Source organism: Mobula birostris, chromosome 17, assembly GCF_030028105.1.
Source record: "Mobula birostris isolate sMobBir1 chromosome 17, sMobBir1.hap1, whole genome shotgun sequence".
In the NCBI taxonomy this organism is placed as follows: domain Eukaryota; kingdom Metazoa; phylum Chordata; class Chondrichthyes; order Myliobatiformes; family Myliobatidae; genus Mobula; species Mobula birostris.
In genome coordinates, this window is record NC_092386.1 from 69,274,434 (window position 1) to 69,294,093 (window position 19,660).

At 44.2% G+C, this 19,660-nt stretch overlaps 1 protein-coding gene across 2 annotated transcripts in view; it reads right to left on the bottom strand.

Annotated features, from left to right (window-relative positions):
* LOC140211749 (neuromedin-K receptor-like) overlaps positions 1-19,660 on the bottom strand; it is a 68,873-nt gene that overhangs the window by 17,512 nt on the left and 31,701 nt on the right. The window contains exon 2 of one of the 2 annotated variants that reach the window (XM_072281883.1): positions 3,019-3,195. The exons of the other annotated variant lie outside the window; for it this stretch is intronic. Coding sequence (XP_072137984.1) covers positions 3,019-3,195 — 177 coding nt within the window. The remainder of the gene's footprint in view (positions 1-3,018; positions 3,196-19,660) is intronic. 2 annotated transcript variants of the gene reach the window in all.

A 19,660-nucleotide genomic window follows, 5' to 3' on the forward strand; every position in this document is an offset into this window, starting at 1 on the left:
TGTATATGACAAACAACATTGGACCCAGTACAGGTCCCTGAGGCACACCACTAGTCACCGGCCTCCAATCTGACAAACAGTTATCCACCACTACTTTCTGGCATCTCCCATCCATTTTACTACTTCAATATTAATACCTAACGAGTGAACCTTCCTAACTAACCTTCCATGTGGAACCTTGTCAAAGGCCTTACTGAAGTCCATATAGACAACATCCACTGCTTTACCCTCATTAACTTCCCTAGTAACCTCATCAAAAAATTCAATAGGATTTGTCAAACATGACCTTCCATGCACAAATCCATGTTGACTGTTCCTAATCAGTTCCAGGTAGCAGTGGCCCAAGATCCTAAATATTTATCTATGTCATGCCCAATTAGAAACATGCTCAGCATGACTCAGTTTAGCCTCCGACTTATAGATGACTAGAAGGCAATTATTAAAAAGGTACGTATCCTTCCATACAAATTCTACACACGTTTACAAAGTCAGTGTGATGACATTGTGGGATTAGAATTATACTTAGGGACATGATACCTTCTACTACAGGAGCTTCTGCCCATCCATCCCTGGTATCTATCTGCTCTCTTAGCAGAGTATTAGAACGGATATCAAATTGTATGTGCCTCTCAATAATGGGACCTACTTACTTAGGTCAGCCTTTAGTAAGTTTGCCATGCTTAGTAAAGTTGTCGCTGTGCCATGTGTCAACTGATGTGGGGCTACAGGAAAGATCAGAAATTTAGGCCTTGCCAACAACAGCCCTAAGGAACCAATGATATTGATGACTTACACTTAGGAAAGGGAGCAAGTTTTAAATAAGTCTGCTGCTGAGTCTCTTGATACGAAGATAGATGGAAGGGAAGGTAGTATTGAGGAAGCAGGGAGTCTGCAGAAATACTTAAACAGGTTAGAAGACTGCACAAAGAAGTGGCAGCTGGAATACACTGTCGGGAAGTATATGGTTATACACTTTGGTAGAAGGAATAAAAGTGTGGACTATTTTCAAAATGGGGACAAAGTTCAAAAAATGGAGGTGCAAAGTGATTTGGGAGTCCTTGTGCAGGATTCTCTTCAGGTTAACTTGCAGATTGAGTCAGTGGTGAGGAAGACAAATGCAATGTTAGTGTTCATTTTGAGAAGACTAGAATATAAAAGCAAGGATGCTATGCTCAGGAACACACATCAAAGTTGCTGGTGAACGCAGCAGGCCAGGCAGCATCTCTAGGAAGAGGTGCAGTCGACGTTTCAGGCCGAGACCCTTCGTCAGGACATCTCTTCCTAGAGATGCTGCCTGGCCTGCTGCGTTCACCAGCAACTTTGATGTGTGTTGCTTGAATTTCCAGCATCTGCAGAAATGCTATGCTGAGGCCTCACTTGGAGTATTGTGAACAGTTTTGGGCCTCTTATCTAAGAAAGGATGTGCTGACATTGGAGAGGGTTCAGAGGAGGTTTGTGAGAATGATTCCAGGAATGAAAGGATTATTGTATGGGAAGTGATTGATGGTTCTGCATCTTTACTCACTGGAATTTAGAAGAATGGAAGGGGGTTGCGGGGGAGTCTCACTGAAACCTATTGAATGTTGAAAGGCCAAGATAGAGTGGATGTGGAGAAGACGTTTCCTATAGTGGGGGAGCCTAGGACCAGAAGACACAATTTCAGAATAGAGGTACGTCCATTTAAAACAGAGATTGGGAGGAATTTCTTTAACCAAATGGTGGTAAATTTATGGATGTCTATGCCACAGGTGGCTGTGGAGGCCAGGTTATTGGGTTTACTTAGGGCAGAGATTGATAGGTTCTTGATAATTCAGGGTGCGAAAGGTTATAGGGAGAAGACAGGAGAATAGAGCCTAGAGGGAAATGGATCAACCATGATCAAATGGTGGAGCAGACTAATTATGTTCTCATGGTTTTATAGATATAGCTTCCTATGTTCAGAAATACATCTTTTTTGTTATTTTAATACATCTGTTAGGACATTAACATTGGTTATCCATTGGACTACTTCATGTATATATCTAGATGAATGTTTCTGATTGGAAGCAAGCAAGTCATTTATCACACTGCTTGGTGCTGGCAAGATAACTTAAGGGAAATAAAATGGAGAAATATAGCATGTATGTTGTTACATAAAAGCAAATTGACAGAAAGACAACAGAAACCGAAACCTTAAATTGGTCATCCCAGACTTATGTCTCAAGGGTATCCAATGGGCCTTACAAAATGTACACAAGAGCTTTGGAAAAATGTAGTTGACATGGGTATTGTAGTCAAGACCAACTTATTGGTCAGGTCTAGTTGTCCCAAGAGAAACCTTGAAGCACGGCAATCCTTGTGAAAGTGCTACCACAAAGCTGTTGGGAAGGGTCTTCCATGATGTTCACCCTGGAGAAGTGGAAGAATGACTAAATGTGCCCACACTGCAAAGGGCACCATGGTAGTGTAGCAGTTAATGCAACGCCATCACAACTTGGGGGATTACGACGTTTGGAGTTCAATTCCAGCACCGTCTGTAAGGAGTTTGCAGAAGGAGTATGAATGTACGGGTTTTCTCCGGGTGCTCTAGTTTCCTCCCACTGGCTGGTAGATTAATTGGTCATTGTAAATTGTCCTGTGATTAGGCTAGTGTTATCTAGGTGGGTTGCTGGGCAGGGCAGAGGGCCTGATGCACGCTGTATCTCTAAATAAATAAATTAGAGTGTCCATTGGCCTGATCCATTGGTGAGACAGGATAGAGTTTTTATGGTAATATACTGATGTTGAACCTGGCTAGTTGAACTGAAAATATATTCTCTTCCTCATCATGTTCTTAATGATGATACTAAAAGTAAGTTCCAGCAGTCTTAGAACTTCTGGCATTCTATACTAGTGCAGAGATTAATGCCACTCACTCACTCTGTGATCCTAGGTGTGCACATCATTTTCTCTTTGATTACTGCCTGCATGTTGTAAAGCAAAAGCTAATTCATTGCTGTTCTTATGGGAACCCCTGCTATAAAGCTGGCTCACGCTTACATGAAATCTCCTGGCCAATTCAGTTGACAAAGAACACGTCCTGGCTGCTGCTTGATTTTGGAGTAATAGCACAGAGGGAATGCAAGAATGGTGGCCAGGCTCCAGATGCTTGCAATGATGACTTTCGTTACAGTTGATGACATTCTTGGTTGTAGAGGATGTATAATGGCCATGTACCTACAGGAGCAAAAATATAACCATTCTGTTACAACCTTTCACCACAATTTTCCATATTACAGAGTTTATATTTATGCCATTCTCCGCAGTATTTTTAGTATGCCATTTAAATTCTCCTTTGAGCAACTATTCCATGGGGATAATCAGCATTTCCTGACTTTCTTCTTCATATAATTGAGCACAGAATTTTCCTTCAACAATTTCAAATAATCCTGCTTCTAAGAGTTTAAGAACCAGAAACCCTTCAAATCCATGTGACTAAATCCATGTTTCCCACGTGCAGAAACATCACAGTCTCTACCCCATATTCCTTGATTCCCTTAATATCTAGTCATTTTGGTTATATCAGTAACTGAACTTCCACAGTGCTTTAGGGTAAAAGGAATCCAGAGTGAAATAAATCCAATAATACTGATGATATTTCTACTCTGTTCTCTGCTAATCAGTCTTCAACCACACAACTACATTACCCCCTAAATAATTTTGTTTAATAATTTCATGTGACACTTTACCCGAGAATGCAAACACCACAATAATTCACCCATAACTATTCTTCCAGTTAAAAACTCAAACATTTTAAATTCTTCTTCCATGAGTCCCTTTTCATGAATCCACCTCAACTCTGCTCCATCCCATTATCACTTCTTAATTATTCTAGAATTTCCCCGATTGGTATGTAGTTCCTGTTCCCCTCATTGATCTTACTTGCCTGTGTGGAGTTTGCATGGTCTTCCAGTTTTCTTTACATGTCAAACACAGAGTTCACTTGACTTGCTTATGTGGAAGCCCCACTGTAAAATACCTCAGATGTGTACTGAGTGTTTGAATCAGGGAGTAACTCATGGGAACATAGAAAACAAACTGGGTTTTTAATAGAGGGTGGATGGATGAAGCTGTTTCATACTGTGTGACTCTACTGTCCCATTACCCTTATTCCCTAAGCAATTACTCTCACACCTTTTTTTGTGTAACCTCTCCTGTTTTCCACCATGTCACTGGTCTTCCCTTTTCTCTCTCCTCTTCTTTTTCTTACTGTTACTTCTTAAAACTTCTCACTGATATTGCCAAACTGAGATGAAGAACGAGTCAACTGGAAACTTTTCCCACGGACGCTATCTGAGGTACTGAGCAAGTGCAGTATTCTGTGTTTTTTTTGAAATTCTGCGGGACTTATTTTCTCCTGCTTCAAGTCATGTGAATTCTGACTAAGCAATTTTCACTGTTTTAATGTTGGTTCAGTCAATGCCCTCTCCACACCTGGAAACTGGATCAGAATTTTAATCCAGGAAGTCCTTCAGCACTGAGAATAAGCAAGTGCTTAGAGAATTGCTTAGAAGTGCAAGATCATGTGGTCACTGTTGCAGGCAAAAAGACCCAAGTGCTGCTGTTGCTGAGTAACCTCACTGAATTAGAGCCAGGAAAACATTGCTACATCTTCTGTCTCATGTCACTTTGGACACAAGCAGTCACCTTCCAGCACCCCCAGTCCCCTCAATTGCAGACATCCTCAGGAAAATGTCAGAGGGAACAGAGATTAATAACACACAATTTTGTTCCCATCTTACTTTTCAGCTAGTGTACATGATTCCCTGCAATCACAGCAGAGAAAAATCAAATTTAATTAGCCTTCAAAATGATTTAATTACAGCAAAATTTGAATTAATGTTAATAACTCTTTACTGTTATATGGGTGATACAAGAAATTTCAAGTTGATCAGTTCATTAATAATCTCAAAATGTATTCCAAATTCAAGCAGGAGATATTTGCATTTCTAAACCATATTTTGTGACTTCAGCCAAAAGAGCATTACAACTAATAAAAGTAACTTTGAAGTGTACTCACTTTTCTTTCATGCAAGAAAACAGAAACCAATTTTCATAGACCAACGTCCCATGAAGTATCCCATGAGTATTTTATTTCTTTGTTGTTGGTTACTAGATAAATACTGTTAGACTTTAGGAAAAATCTTCTGCTTTTTCAGCACTACGCCAAGAAATGACTTGTACTTACATAAAAAAAACAGAATATGCCTAACATTTGCAGCAAAAGTCGTTACCAATTTCTACCCACAAATTCACTTACAAACAGCTCAACCGTGCTGAATTAGATTCATTTCACACTCTTCCTCTAAAGTGTTATACACCAAGTCAAGGTCATTATCTCAGTACAACTTCCTATAAAGTGTTATACACCAAGTCAGAGTGATCATAACAGTAAACCTTCAGGCCAGAGTTAAAACAACTGAAGCAGCATTTTGTGTGTGTTCCTCGGATTTCCAGCATCTGCAGATTTTCTTGTTAGTGTTTTGAAAAGAGTCTACAACTCAGTTGTTCATATACAGTTACATAAATGTTTGAATGCTGACTGTCTAAATAATAGCATCTGAAGAATTTTCCTTCGACAACTTCCTATTATAATGTTGGTGACACATGGATTCAATATGAGCTCGAGAATCAGAACCTAGATTTCTCCTCCACGGTGGCATTGTCTCAATACCGAATTGCCATCAATCAGCAGAGACATGTACTCTTCTAGTTGCCAAAGTACTACTAGAAGAAATCGTGGACAACTTTCTTCTGAACTTTAAAAAGGGCCAAATAAACTGGTCACTTTTATAGCGAACCTTCATATTTTACAATGATAAGTTAGCTTTATAGAACTCTCTGCACCAGTGAACAATCGACTTAGCTTTAGCAATACATGATAGATGTAGGATAGAAATTACAGGGAAACTTTACAAAAGCACTGTTGGTGCACGTTTCAAATGGCAGCTTATAGTAGTCATTCCATCCACGGAAAGCGAGAGTAAGTTTTAGTCCCGCCACTGTAGCTGAGGAGGAAATATTAAACTTATTAAGCTTGAGGATGGTGAGGGAGAGGAATATTGGAAAAATCATGGAGAGAACAAGATTATATAAACAGAATGGGTCTATCTTCTTGGTACTAACAAACAATAGATTATGTTAACAATGAGGAACCGATTGTACAGGGGCTAATCATATGAGTGGCAACATGATAAACGGCTTGTTAGGTACTCAGAGCAATGAGGAACTGATTGTATAGGATTGTTGTGTAAGCTGCGGGAAAAGTGTCTGGAGACCGGCTGATCTAGTATGATTGGATTTACAGTATAAACTGGAATTGTAACCTTGCGTTGGAGGAGACGTGCAGAGCAGCTCCCTGAGAACTAACGAAATAGAGGTAGCAACTATCTTTATTTGTGTTCGATCGGTACGAAGTTCTCCCATAGAATCTGGCGACAAGGATGGAATCTTAACGAACTTATTATCGTCAAGATTGGACCATGGTACCAACCCGTGAGACTTGCTTGAAAGATAGAAGGCAAGACCGGGGTAGGGAGTGGAGCTGCCCCATTCCGGCCTGTGACCACCATTGAATTCTGACTCAAAATAAGGCAGGGCTTGGGACGACTTCTTCTTCTTCTTCTTCTTCTTCTTCTTCTTCTTCTTCTTCTTCTTCTTCTTCTTCTTCTTCGTTTCATGGCAGTTGGCAACTAGTTTTCAGTGCATTACCGCCATCTGCTAGACTTGTGGTGTTCCAACTAAATATGTCCTGGAGTTCTCTACTTTAGACAACCTAGTTCAGCCTGCAGTCCTCTATTAGCACACTCTGTAGTTGCAATTCCTCATGAATGCTTAATGCGCTCATTAGATAATGCTGCAAACTGCTATTCTTCCCTAATTATGTCACATGTTTTTGCGTAGTTGCATTACCTCAATTACATTGATTTCATCTACATCACTTGTAAGACTAAAATCCTCTTGTTAAAGAATAGTAATTATCACACGTTATACTTTTAAAATTGCTGTTTTTCCAAGTCTATCTGCTTTTTCAGGTTTTCCTTTTCTCGGATCGTAGCCTGAAGTTGTTTACCGAGACCTCAGAGTTCTTCTTCATTTGCTTCCATATTTTCATTTCATAATCTGAATGTAGATAATTCACTTTGCAACAAATTCCTTTTCCTTTTGTATCCTTGTAATAATTTCCTCCATTTTCCAATCTCTTTCCAACTCACTGTTGTTCTTGTTGGGTACTTCTATTTGTTGTTGGAGTTCTGCACATTTACCCTGGGGTTCAACCATAAAATCTGAGGATTTTCCTTAAGTTCTGAAACATTTCTTAAATTCTTGACCATTTGCGATAAATATACTGCCATTGAGATTCCATCTCCCCTGCCTGTGAACTGTTGGATCCTCCATTCAGCGTTTCTTTGATTTCTTCCCACCTAATCCCTTTACTACCAAGATACTTTTCTGCAGACTTGATGATAATTTTAATTTTCTCAGTTCTTTTGCTTGTTTGCGCTGAACAATTAATTGCATCCACCATAGAAAGCACGAACTCCTTTCTACTCATTAATAGTGTATCCTTATTTTTCATTTTACAAAACTCACAATTCACCAGCTTATTATTCCCTGTATTTGTTTGTTTGACAGCCTTTTTTTCACCAAATTCTTTCACTGCCTCTGCATAACTGATTCCTTGAGTTACTTTTACATACTGTATCTCAGCTGCCTTCTTGCTATAAATGCACCCTCGATAAGCTGCCTGTGTTTCTCGCCACAATTGCAGCATTTCAGCCTAACTCCCGCTTCACATTTCCCATATTCATGTTCTCCAGCACATCTCCCACCTTTGTTTTCCTCTGCCGACCGCCGCAATGTGCCCAAATTTCTGACACTTATAGCATCTTAAAGACGGTGGTATATATATCCTAACCACATAACACATATACCCTAAGTAAACATTAGTCGGCAATCTCTCTTCATCAAAGTTAATCATTACCGATAAACTATCACACTCTTTCCCGTTTCTTGTAACTTTCAAACGTTTGGCCTCAATAATCCTTGGGTACAGGACATAGGGCCGGGACTCACACACAGAACAGAGAGCCGGGTCCCTTCCTTGGGTACAGGACATAGGGCCAGGAATCTTGACCCTCTGCAGGGCAATGGCAAGACGGCCTGACTTACCCCACGGAGGCAAGGACAAGACATGACTCCCCGCGGGGCAATGGCAAGATGGCCAGATTTACCCCCACGGAGGTGAGGACCAGACAAGACAAGACATGACCCCTGGTGGAGCAACGGCAAGACGGCCTGACTTACTCCACAGAGGCGAGGACAAGACAAGACCAACATGAATGAACACCAGACAGTACCTATCTTGCTCCGGTGATGGAACTAGACCGAAGTGCAGGCGGGGGCTGCAGACAAGGGCTAGAGGCAAGAAGGGCAGAGAAGGGATTCAGACAAGGGGGTAGGACAGGAATCACAGACCACCAGGGCCAGGACTTGACTCAGAACTGGGAAGCCACCAGGGACAGGACTTGACTTGGTGCTCGAATGCCGGCAGGGACAGGACTTGATTTCAAATTTGAATGCTGCCAGAGCCAGGACTTGACTTGGAGCCTCCAGGTAGTGGCGAGCTCTCGACTCGGCCCGGGAACAGTAGACGGCGGTTCTTGATTCCCTCCGGCAGGTTAACTGATGGACCCACCTTGGTGAGGAAACTTCGCAGGCTCGCTTTGGCGAGGTAATTGGACAGGGTTGCTCCAGTGAGGAAGGGCGAATTACCAGCACTCGTTTTGGCAGAGACAAAGCTTGCTCCGGCCAAATGACATCGGCGCACCATACCTGGGATGACTTTGCAAACGCTCTCATGCCGAACGACTGAAAGCCGGAGACTATAAACTACCGGTTCAGCCGAGTGTTAATTGCCTCTAATCACCAAAGTCGAGGGAAACGGGAAAACAGGGAATCAATGGTCCGGATCATAACATGAACAAGTTAAATTTAAGGGGACCCCGATCCGGACCATGACACATACTTAGTAACTTTTGTTGGTATCCCCGAAATAACTCCTCTAGTCCACTTTCTATTGCTGGGTATTGAGCGTTGTACTTCTTTGCCGTCTTATCACCTTACCTTGCTGAGCACTGTCCCAACAAATCACTAATAGCGATCCATTTCGTAAAATCTTTGCTCCTTTAATTTCGCCTATAATTTTGTTGAGCATCTTCGTCAAACGAATCGGGTTCCAATCACCAAATGACGCCCTGTCTTCACTTAGTTTTATAATTGCTTTAATCTCATCTTCTTTCCATTGTTTTGCTGTCCTGTTTTGATCATCCACTGACTGCTCAGGGTTTGATATCCCGTACCTCTGCTTTCTTCCTCTTTCCATTCCGTTCTTCTTTCCCGCCAACCCCCATCTCTAGTTCACTTCCACTCTCACCAATAACTTCCTTCAACAGCTTGGCTCTTTCCTTGATGTTCTCTCTCTCCGCCATTTTCCAGTCACAACTCGACTCTCTCTTTCCACAACCCTCAACTCTGGCCAGCACCGATCTAACTGTGTGTGTCTTCGCTCTTCGGCTTGAGAGTTCTGATTAAAAGACGGTATTAAAACGAAGGCAATTAAAACCTCCAGATTAGAACCTATGCCACTGGCCAATGGAAAAGGGATATATAGAATATTATTTAGTACGTTTTAAGTGTTTACGTCCTTTGAGAGAATACTTAGCAGGTAATTAAGATGGGCAACAGGAACGGTAAACCCCGGAGAGGGAATCGGAAAAGCAATTCTGGGTCAACATTGCACGCCAGGACTCGACTTGCTGGTCCCCAAACGACACACCCATGAACCGAACATCCAAAAGAAGATAGAAAAACATAGGAAGACGAAGCAGTTTTAGGAGACGCGTTGGTTCCCCCGGGGTCTCCGGCGGACAAGGTTTCGTTGGAAACGGGAGATAGCGGGTACTCTTTCTCGTGATCTCTACAGGTGGAGTTAAGGGGATTGGCTTTACGGCAGAGCCTTTGGTCTATAAAACAGATCAGTATTGGCGAAATGAAACAAACACTGGGGGCGGAAATCCTAATTGGGATTTAGTGTTTATGATGTGGTGTTTTAACAAATAGGGAGAGGTGGCTAAATGATACCAACCTCCAAAGGTTAAACCCCAAAAAAGAGGAAGAACAAATTAAGCAAAATACCGAGGGGCCTCGGCTCCGGACTATATCCTCGGATAGCACCCCTCCCCCTTGTCTGGAACTTCCGGATGATATGGAATTATTGGACATGGCTCTTGGGGTGCCCCGGCATCGTGACCGCCAAAAGCAGCGGCAACAACCACCGGTTCCCGGGAGGGGGAGGGGGAGGAGGAGGAGAGAGCAGGGATCGTGAAGGCACGACCCAGGGACTAATGGGGTAGAACCATCACAAACCGTGTCAAGAGAAGGACCTGTGACAAGATCACAACCACGCTAGGACGTGGAGGTTAAACCGAAAATGGGGCGGGGTGGCGGCGATTGGCTCAGACTCTCTCTTCCAGGCTCCTCGCATAATGGGGAGAATGTCCCGAGAGTTAAACCCTGCACCCCAGCTGAGGGCCCCAACATGATTAGCGAAGCCCTCAGTCCACTACCCAAACCAGTAGCCTTCAGTAGTTGCCTGGTCCAGACTTGCCAAATTTTTAGTTAATTATCTGGCGATGTCCAGGCATTGCTTAAGGTAGCCTATGGAACTTCCTGGCCAGGAGTTAGAGCAGATTTCCCAAGGACACAAGGGTACTGCCCCCCCCCCCACCGGGGAACGAGGAGAATTGTGATGGGCGTCCTGCTGGTGGAATGAATGATCGGCTGAACGGAGCAAAAAATGCCATTCTCGTAGCAGCCAGGTCTTACAGTGACTTTGGAGAAGTAACTAGATGTCAGCAAGAGAAGGGGAAGACTATTGCTGATCGGTTTAAAGATATGTACGTGGGTATCTAGCGCAGGGCAGGAAACAACCCAATGATAGTGCAAACACTTATAAGTTGGCTCCAAGCAGAGATAGCACATCCTTTTAAATTGACCAATCTGGAGTGGCAAAATAAAAATTGGGAGAATGTCAGAACATTCCTCATTAATATGGATAGGAAGAGACTACTCACAAATCAAAGAGAAAAGGGACAGTATGTGCAGCAAAGAAGAGATTGTGATTTGAGAGAAGGGTCAAAGAGTTAGGCAGTGGGAAGAAAGGCTAACGAGTGCCCAACCAGACGGAGTGAAAGGGAAGAGGCCCTGATAAGGACAAGAGAGGGGAATTAAGAGGAGCCTCCTTTACTATGCATGAACCATTTAATCGTTACCTCTTTAACCAACAATAGGGGACCCGCTAGGGGACCCCATGTTAGACATAAAGTTAAAATCTGTCCCAAGCCTTGTGGCCCATTAGGCCGGTGCTTAGACTTAGAGACAGATAATAGAAGAATACAAGTCCTGATCGATTCCAGCACTACAGTATCGTCAGTGCACCCTTCTGTGACACGAAAAGGCAGTAAAAGATTTACTGTAAGACTGTAGTCAAAGTTCCTATGATAGAACACCTGTCCCAGCCGGTTGAAATAAAGACAGGGAGCAATTTGATTGATGAAAATTTTGTTACAGCTGAGAACTCACCTGTTAATTTGCTTGGACGCCAAACTCTCTCTAAATTAAATGTACCTCATTGTAAATGTACCTCAGTGTAATTCATTGTACCTGCGAAGGATTGTATCTTGAAATCCCCGAAAGCAGACTGCCTGAGCTCCACACTATGATGCTACAAAAAGCTGAACCAGCTGCTCTCTATAGCTGGCGTATTGCGGGAACTCTCTGGGGAAAATGGCTATGGCAGCAAATTGAAGCTGACGTTAAAGGAGGGGAAATCCTGGACAATTTAATTGGAACTTATAAACTAGTAACGGCACTACATTGTACTGCGGCCTTCCGGGATCGAGATTCTAATGAAGATTATAGAAGCCAAACCAATCAACATGAAGGCAAGAGAGGCTAATATCCTTATCGTGTAGGGTAATTTTTGGCTTTGAGGGAATAGCAGCTGAGGTTCGGCTCAACAGAAAACAGGAGAAGCTCTTTCTCGAGGGCTCACATTCACTGCCCCATGTCTCACTGGCAATGAAACCCCCTTTCCAGCCTAAGGATTTAGGAACTATGGTGAGACAGCTGCTGGAATAGAGAATGTCACCTAACCACAGAGGGGTGACTTATTATGGACCAGATACAGGGGTAATCACAGCAACTCTGTTCCATACCGACTGTGAATTCCATAGACAGAGACCACCCCCCCCCCGCCCCCGACCCCGCATGCTAATTGAGCGATCCACAAGATAATCGCGGGGTGGATCCAGTATTGTGGGCTCAGCATAAGAATCATGTAGGGTTAGTGGAATCCGTAGCTCTCCATCAGGTGACTCTTGAAACGTCCATCAGACAATGTCGCCGATCTCCAGGGACCGTCAGCAGTATTGAACCCGTCATAGAGACTCTATTGCAACAAGGGGTTCTGCGACTAATTCGGAGCTCTTGCAATACACCGATATTACCCATCCCCAAGCCGGGTACACCGGGTGAGTGGCGGTGTGTTCAGGGATTGCGGACTATAAATCAGATCACAAAACCCATTTCACCGATGATTCCGAACACGAATGTGATACTGGCCTCTACCCCTTTCGGATTCCAGTTGGTATACGATGATTAATTTGTGCTCCGCCTTTGTCTCCGTACCACTGCATGAGGGCAGTCAGCATCAGTTTGCGTTTGCATAAAATGAACAGCAATACACGTGGACAAGATTACCGCAGGGTTATACAGAAAGCCCGGCTGTCTACACAGCCGCTGTCCGGGGTGTTCTCGCACATTCACTACTGGCCGGAGGCAGCATGATTTTACAATATGCAGACGAGTTATTGTTGCCTCACAGGCACTGACTGGTTGTAGAAAGACTCGCTGACGTTGCTGAATCATTTGGCCGCCAGAGGACACAGAGACTCCCTGTCAAAATTACAACTCTGCCAGCCTACAGTAACCTATCTGAGGAATGTACTGCATAAGGGAACCCGCCGATATGTGCCCGATTGTGTGACTGCCATTGCAGGCTCCCAGACCTGCAACCAAAAGCAGATGATGGCTTTCCTGGGAATGATAGATTACAGACATCCCACCTCTCCCGAAAGTTCCGGGAGTCTCCCGCATTTCGATAGTGGCTCCCTGACACCCGGAAATTACATACAATATCCCGGAAATAGATTTTTGTGAGAAAGAGCGGGAGAGGGAGAGCGAGCATCCTGATTGGTCTCCCTTCGTGCTGAGAGTGGTCCCCATCCAGCGGGCCGCGAGGAAACAATATGATTTGGCGATATGAGTCAGCTGCACCTTTCCTCATTCCCTGTCACGCACTGTTGAGCTTGAACGCACGCGAGGTCATTACCCGCACGTCATCCATGTCAGCGCGGGGAGAAGATCAACTCCTCGAGCTTGCAAATGACGGCGGGCCGAAAAGTATGTCTGACATAACATCTCTGCCGGCATTCTGGATCAAAGTCAAGGCTAAATATCCTGAGATAGCTATGTAAGCACTGAAGCCGTTGCTTCCATTTCCAGCATCATATCGCTGCGAAGCGGAGTTTTCTGCAATGAATGCAACGAAAACTAAATTGCGGAGACGACTGGACATAAGGAACCCCCTTCGAGTATCGCTGTCTCCCATCACCCTTCGATGGGACCGTCTTGTTGCAGGAAAACAAGCCCAGGGCTCCCACTGATTCAGCGATATTGGTGTGTTGCAATGATTTTATATGTTCATATGGGGAAGATATGCGCTGTGTTTAATATCCAAACGTTACTTAATATGTTATGATGCTATTGACTTATCACCTATATTCCGGTCGTGATTAACACCACCCCCCGCCCCCGGTCGGCCGGTCCGCAAGAATATTGTCAACATTAAACCGGTCTGCGGTGCAAAAAATGTTGGGGACCCCTGCTAAGTAGACCTATCAGTTTTCTGTGGGTGGGCTAATGTCAAAAATAATGACAGTGTTGCTCGCTGCACTGTTTGCAACAGTGACTTTTCTATTGTTCATGGTGGGTTAAAACGTAAAAGACATGCTGAGGTGAGTTTAACGGGTGTCATTCGTTCATTAGCATAGCTAACGTTATTTAAGCTAGCTGGCTGGCTGCTAAGGAGCTACGCTACTGATGTCCTACGTGATGAGGCCAAACTCCCTGTAGACTTGCTTAAAGTTGTAATAGAATAAACATGATAATATAATATAATAGAAGCACATATTTTAATGTCACATTTTCTGCATATACCCAATTTGGTTTACAGATTAGACAAAATAACAAAATCACTAAACAAAGTATTACATACAGCCTTGGAGGTCGATCGGGGAGGGGCGGGGGATATGGGGTTGCGGGAGGGCGGGGTGCTACCTCCCTGAAGTAGTGGTGATACCTCCCTGAAATGAGATTTTGCAGGGTGGGATGTCTGAGATTACTGCCCAGATTGGGTAGCTGAATGCTGTATCTATGACTCTGCCCTAGGAGTCACAGTGACCCAGGCTGGACCTGATACCATACAATGGGCTGAGGATATGGAGCAAACTTACGAGGCAGTAACAGGTGCCCGAGTACCCCGCCATGGGATTGCCTGACTATAACAAGCCGTTCCGGCTGTATGTGAATGAAAAGGAGGATTTCAAAGTGTAGTATTAACCCAAGAACATGGTGGCTTACGAAAACCAGTGGCACATTATTGCCTCCAGTGGTTGGAGGAATGCCAGGAAAAGTTTAAGGGCAGTGGCAGCGAGAGTGGTAATGGTCGAAAAGGCCGCACCGCTAATACCAGACCATGCCTGTACGGTACTGATACCTCATGTTGTAATGCTGCTCCTCAACCCATTGCGTCAGTGTGACCCATCCAGCATGCGAATCTCATTGAAAACCTGTTACCAGCAGTGCAGTTGCCCAAACACATTGTTGTCGTTAAGTGCGACGCTGACACTAATGCCTCAGACTCCAAGACTAAAGGAGATGCTGTTGCTGGCGCAGCTGCTAGAAATGCTGCTGATGTGGGGAAAGCTATGCTGGTACATATGGAGCTACAATGTACCCCTGTAACCCCTACCACAAACCTGCAAGATCTAATTTCTACCCAAGATGGGACACCGGAAAAGGAGAAGGGAGTGTGGAAGAAAAAGCAGAGTTTTAGGGACTTGGGGGTGGGGTGGGTGTGGAGGCATCAGGATAATCGCCCTGTGTGTTCTAGGAATCTCCTACAAGACCTTGTTTGTCTAGTACCTGGGAAAGGACATGTAGGAAAGGGAAGGGGGTATTATACATCAAACACAACAGCAGTGGTTTACAGTCATTGCGGGACAGACTGTGCGAAGCTGTGAGATTTGCCAGAGAAACAATAGGAGTAAGCCGCCTGCTAAATTTGACCATTTGCCACCTACAGAGACTCCATTTGCTAAATTAAAGATAGACTTTGTGCACATGCCTGTCAGTGGGTTTATAAATACCGATTAGTAATAGTGGACATGTTCTTCAAGTGGGTGGAGGCGTTTCCTACTAGAAAAGATGATACTCCTATAAGACATTAATGAAATTATTCCCAGATTTGGGGTTCCAAACACATTTAACAGTAACAGAGGAACATACTTTACAAGTAAATTAATTAAGGAGTTGGGCCAGTTAGCATTTACCTGGGAACAACAGGAATTCTGCAGATGCTGGAAATTCAAGCAACACACATCAAAGTTGCTGGTGAACGCAGCAGGCCAGGCAGCATCTCTAGGAAGATGTGCAGTCAACGTTTCAGGCCGAGACCCTTCATCCTGACGATGGGTCTCGGCCTGAAACGTCGACTGCACCTCTTCCTGGAGATGCTGCCTGGCCTGCTGCGTTCACCATTTACCTGGGAATATCACTTTCCATATCAGCCCCAGTCCTCAGGACCAGTAAGAAGAATGAATGGAGCATTAAAAGATACATTGGTAAGGTATGTCGGGAAACTAGACTGAAATGGTCAGAGGTTCTTCCCATAACATTATACACTCTAAGAAATCAGGTGAGCCGGACAAATAAACTGACTCCCTTCAAGGTATTAATGGGAAGACAAGACAAGACAAGACTAAGGAGCAGAGGTTGGCCATTCGGCCCATCGAGTCTGCTCCGCCATTTTATCATGAGCTGATCCATTCTCCCATGGAAGGCCAATGCCGATGGAGTCTCGGCTCCCTTTGACTCGTACACAAACGCCTTTGGTCTGGACTGGTGAGAAAACCATAGAAAGTGTTCAAGCCCCAGGCGAAGCAATAAGAGCAAGCCAAGGATGGGAATCTCAGCCGGGGAAGAAAACACTCTCCCCTTTAAAACTGGAGACTATGTATCTGTAAAGACGCTTAAGAAAGATTCTCTTTTTGTCTGGGTGGAAAGGGCCCTGTCAGGTGATTCTGGGGACGAGGACTGCTGTGAATGTCCGGGGAAGCTGGACTGGATACACGGAACCAAGTGCGAGTTATCGTCTCCCAAAGAAGGGAAGAAGGAAAACTGAATAATGAAGAAATTACTTTTGTTGTGTGGACAATTGGGGTTTAATATGCTGGGGATAACCTATAATACTTACTTGGGCCTAGTTTACGAATATGTCACACGGCCTAATGTAGTTAGTTGTTGGGTGTGTTTGGGGATTGCTATGCATAGAGCAGGAAGTGTAGCCTTGTGGCCAATTCTCTTCAATGAGAAGAAACGAGAATGCTTCGATTAAATAACCAGCAGTTTTAAAAACTATTACTGGCCAGACAAAGGGAAGGACTGGATACAGGAGGGAATGGATAATCAACAGAAGAACAAGGCTACATGGATGTCGATCGGATCGGTATTCTTTAAGGAAAATGGCTTTGATGGATATAATTATACAGTAATTTAACGAATCATAATGTGCCTAGATTGCAAGTAGCTACTCAAACAGCTGAAAAGTACTGGTGCTGGGTAAACAAGACAGGTTAGTTAATGGGAAGGAGTAGGTGCAGAGAAAAGACTGATTTATCGCGGGGTATTCACAGCACCTCTGAAAGGGCCCCGCAGTTATTAGATGGAACATACTGGATATGTGGGGATTAAGCTTACCCCTGATTACCTCTCAACTGGACCAGATGCTGTTACCCTAGATTTGTCATACGTCACTCTCATGGGTCATACCCCCTTACCCATCCGCGAGGGAGGAGGGCAATTACGGTTTCAGAAATGTTCTGGATGGTTATGTTTCCTATGTATGTGGCAGGCAAAGTGGCTCAAAAATTGACACGGCTAGCTTCAGCCCTCAAAGGTGGCTAATGACACTGCCTTAACTCCGGTGGGTACACAATTGCAGATAAAAGAATTAACCACTGAACTGTGGCTTTACAGAATCCTATGGTCCTAGATTTTGTGTTAGCTGAGAAAGGAGGCACTAGTGCCATCAAGGAACAGGAATGCTGTACTTCTATTCCTGACGAGTCTGACAATATAATTAATCTATTAGGCCACATTAAGGAGAAAGTGGAAAAGATAATTCCCCAGGGTCTTGGAGTCACTGGGGAATATTCTTGGAGGATGGTGAGGATCGTTCTTACATTATGGGCTGATATTGGTGTTAATTGTAATAGTGATACTGGTGATCCAATGTACTGTGCCTTGATACTGAGGTCCCGACCCAGACCCGTCGGGATGTTTCCTAAAATGAAACCAGAATAATTTGATCCTGAGAATGATGGAGATACTTGCTTAAACATGTGGCCCCTGCCCTCAGATTATGAAGCCCCATATCCGGACGATGAGGAGGAGTAGGGTTGATCTAGTGATCAAAAAGGAGGAGACTGTGGAGGAAAAATTAAGCTTGAGGACTGGGTGTTGGTAGAATCATGGGGAGGATATGATAAAAAAGAATAGGTCGGTCTGTCTTTGTACTAACAATAGATTATGTTGTACGTGAGGAACCGATTGTATAGGTGCTAATTATCTGAGAGCCAATGTGATTAACAGATTTGAGCAACACGCACAAAATGCTGGAGGAACTCAGCTGAACAGGCAGCATCAATTTTGTGGGGGAGGGGGCGCGAAAAAAAGTACAGTCGACATCTTGGGCCAGAACCCTTCGGCAGCACTGAAGTAAAGAAGCTGAGGAATAGATTTAAAGGTGCGGAGAGGGGAGAGAGAAACACCAGGTGATAGGTAAAAGCAACACTCTCAACACGCTGGAGGAACTCAGCAGGTCGGGCAGCATCCGTGGAATTGATGAGTCGATGTTTCATCATTTCCACAGATGCTGCCCGACCTGCTGGGTTCCTCCAGCATGTTGTGAATGTTGCTTTGACCCCAGCATCTGCAGAGTATTTTGTGTAGGTCATAGGTGAAATGTGGAGGGGGAGGGACGAAGCAAAGAGCTGGGAAATTGATTGGTGAAAGAGACAGAAGTCCATGGAAGAAAGAAAAAGGGGTTGAGGAGCACCAGAGGGAGGTGATGGGCAGACAAGGAGATGAGGTGGGGGGGCGGAAGGGGATGGGAAATAGTGAAGGGGGAGGGGGTGGGGGTATTATTGGAAGTTAGAGAAATCGATGTTCATGCCATCAGGTTGGAGGCTGCCCAAAGAGAATATAAATTGGCGTTCCTCCAACCTAAGTGTGGCCTCATCACGACAGTGGAGGAGACCATGAATGGGCATATTGGAATGGGAATGGGAAGTGGAATTAAAATGGGTGGCCACTGGGAGATCCCACTTGTTCTGGGATTCCCAGCGCAGCATCTCCCAATCTATGTCGGGTCTTACCTTTGTACAGGAGGCCACATTGGGAGCACCGGATCTGAAAATGTGTAGCACTTGTTCTGTCTGCAAGGATAACTGCCAGGAGGGAGTTCACTGGGGAGGGATGAATGGACAAGGGAGCTGCATAGGGAGCGATCCCTGTGGAAAGCAGAAAGTTTGTGGAGGGAGTTGTGCTTGGTGGTGGGATCCCGTTGGAGATGGCAGAAGTTTCAGAGAATTATGTGCTGGATGCGGAGGCTGGTGGGTGGTAGGTGAGGAGAAGAGGAGCCCTATCCCTGGTAGGGTGGTGGGAGGATGGAGTAAGAGCAGATGTACCTGAAATGGAAGAGATGTGGTTAAGGTATTGTTTGGGAACTGATTGTATTGGTGCTAATGTGTAAATTGCAGAAACAGTGTCTGGAGACTGGCTGACCTAGTGAGATTAGATTTACTGTATACATTGAAATTGTAACTCTTGCATTGGACCGAGGATGTTGTGTGGAACGGCTCCCCTTGAATTCACGAAAGAAAGGCAGTAACTAGCCATGAGGTCTTTGCCTACTTTGTGTTTGATCGGTAAAAAATTCTCTAACACTGTCAATTATAATCATGAAAGTTTTCTCCTACCTTTTTTTAAATCTCCATTGTGTAGTCTTAAAGCTTACCCTCTTTCAGTCCTGATGTATATGCCAAGGTGTCCAGCTGGAGGGCAGACAGGAGCTCCAGTTTGCTGAAGCTGCATGAAGTATTTCTCATCAAATTGTTTACTTTGCTATTCTGCTAAATTCCATGATCTTCATTGAAGCCTTTTATACTTTTCCTTTTAT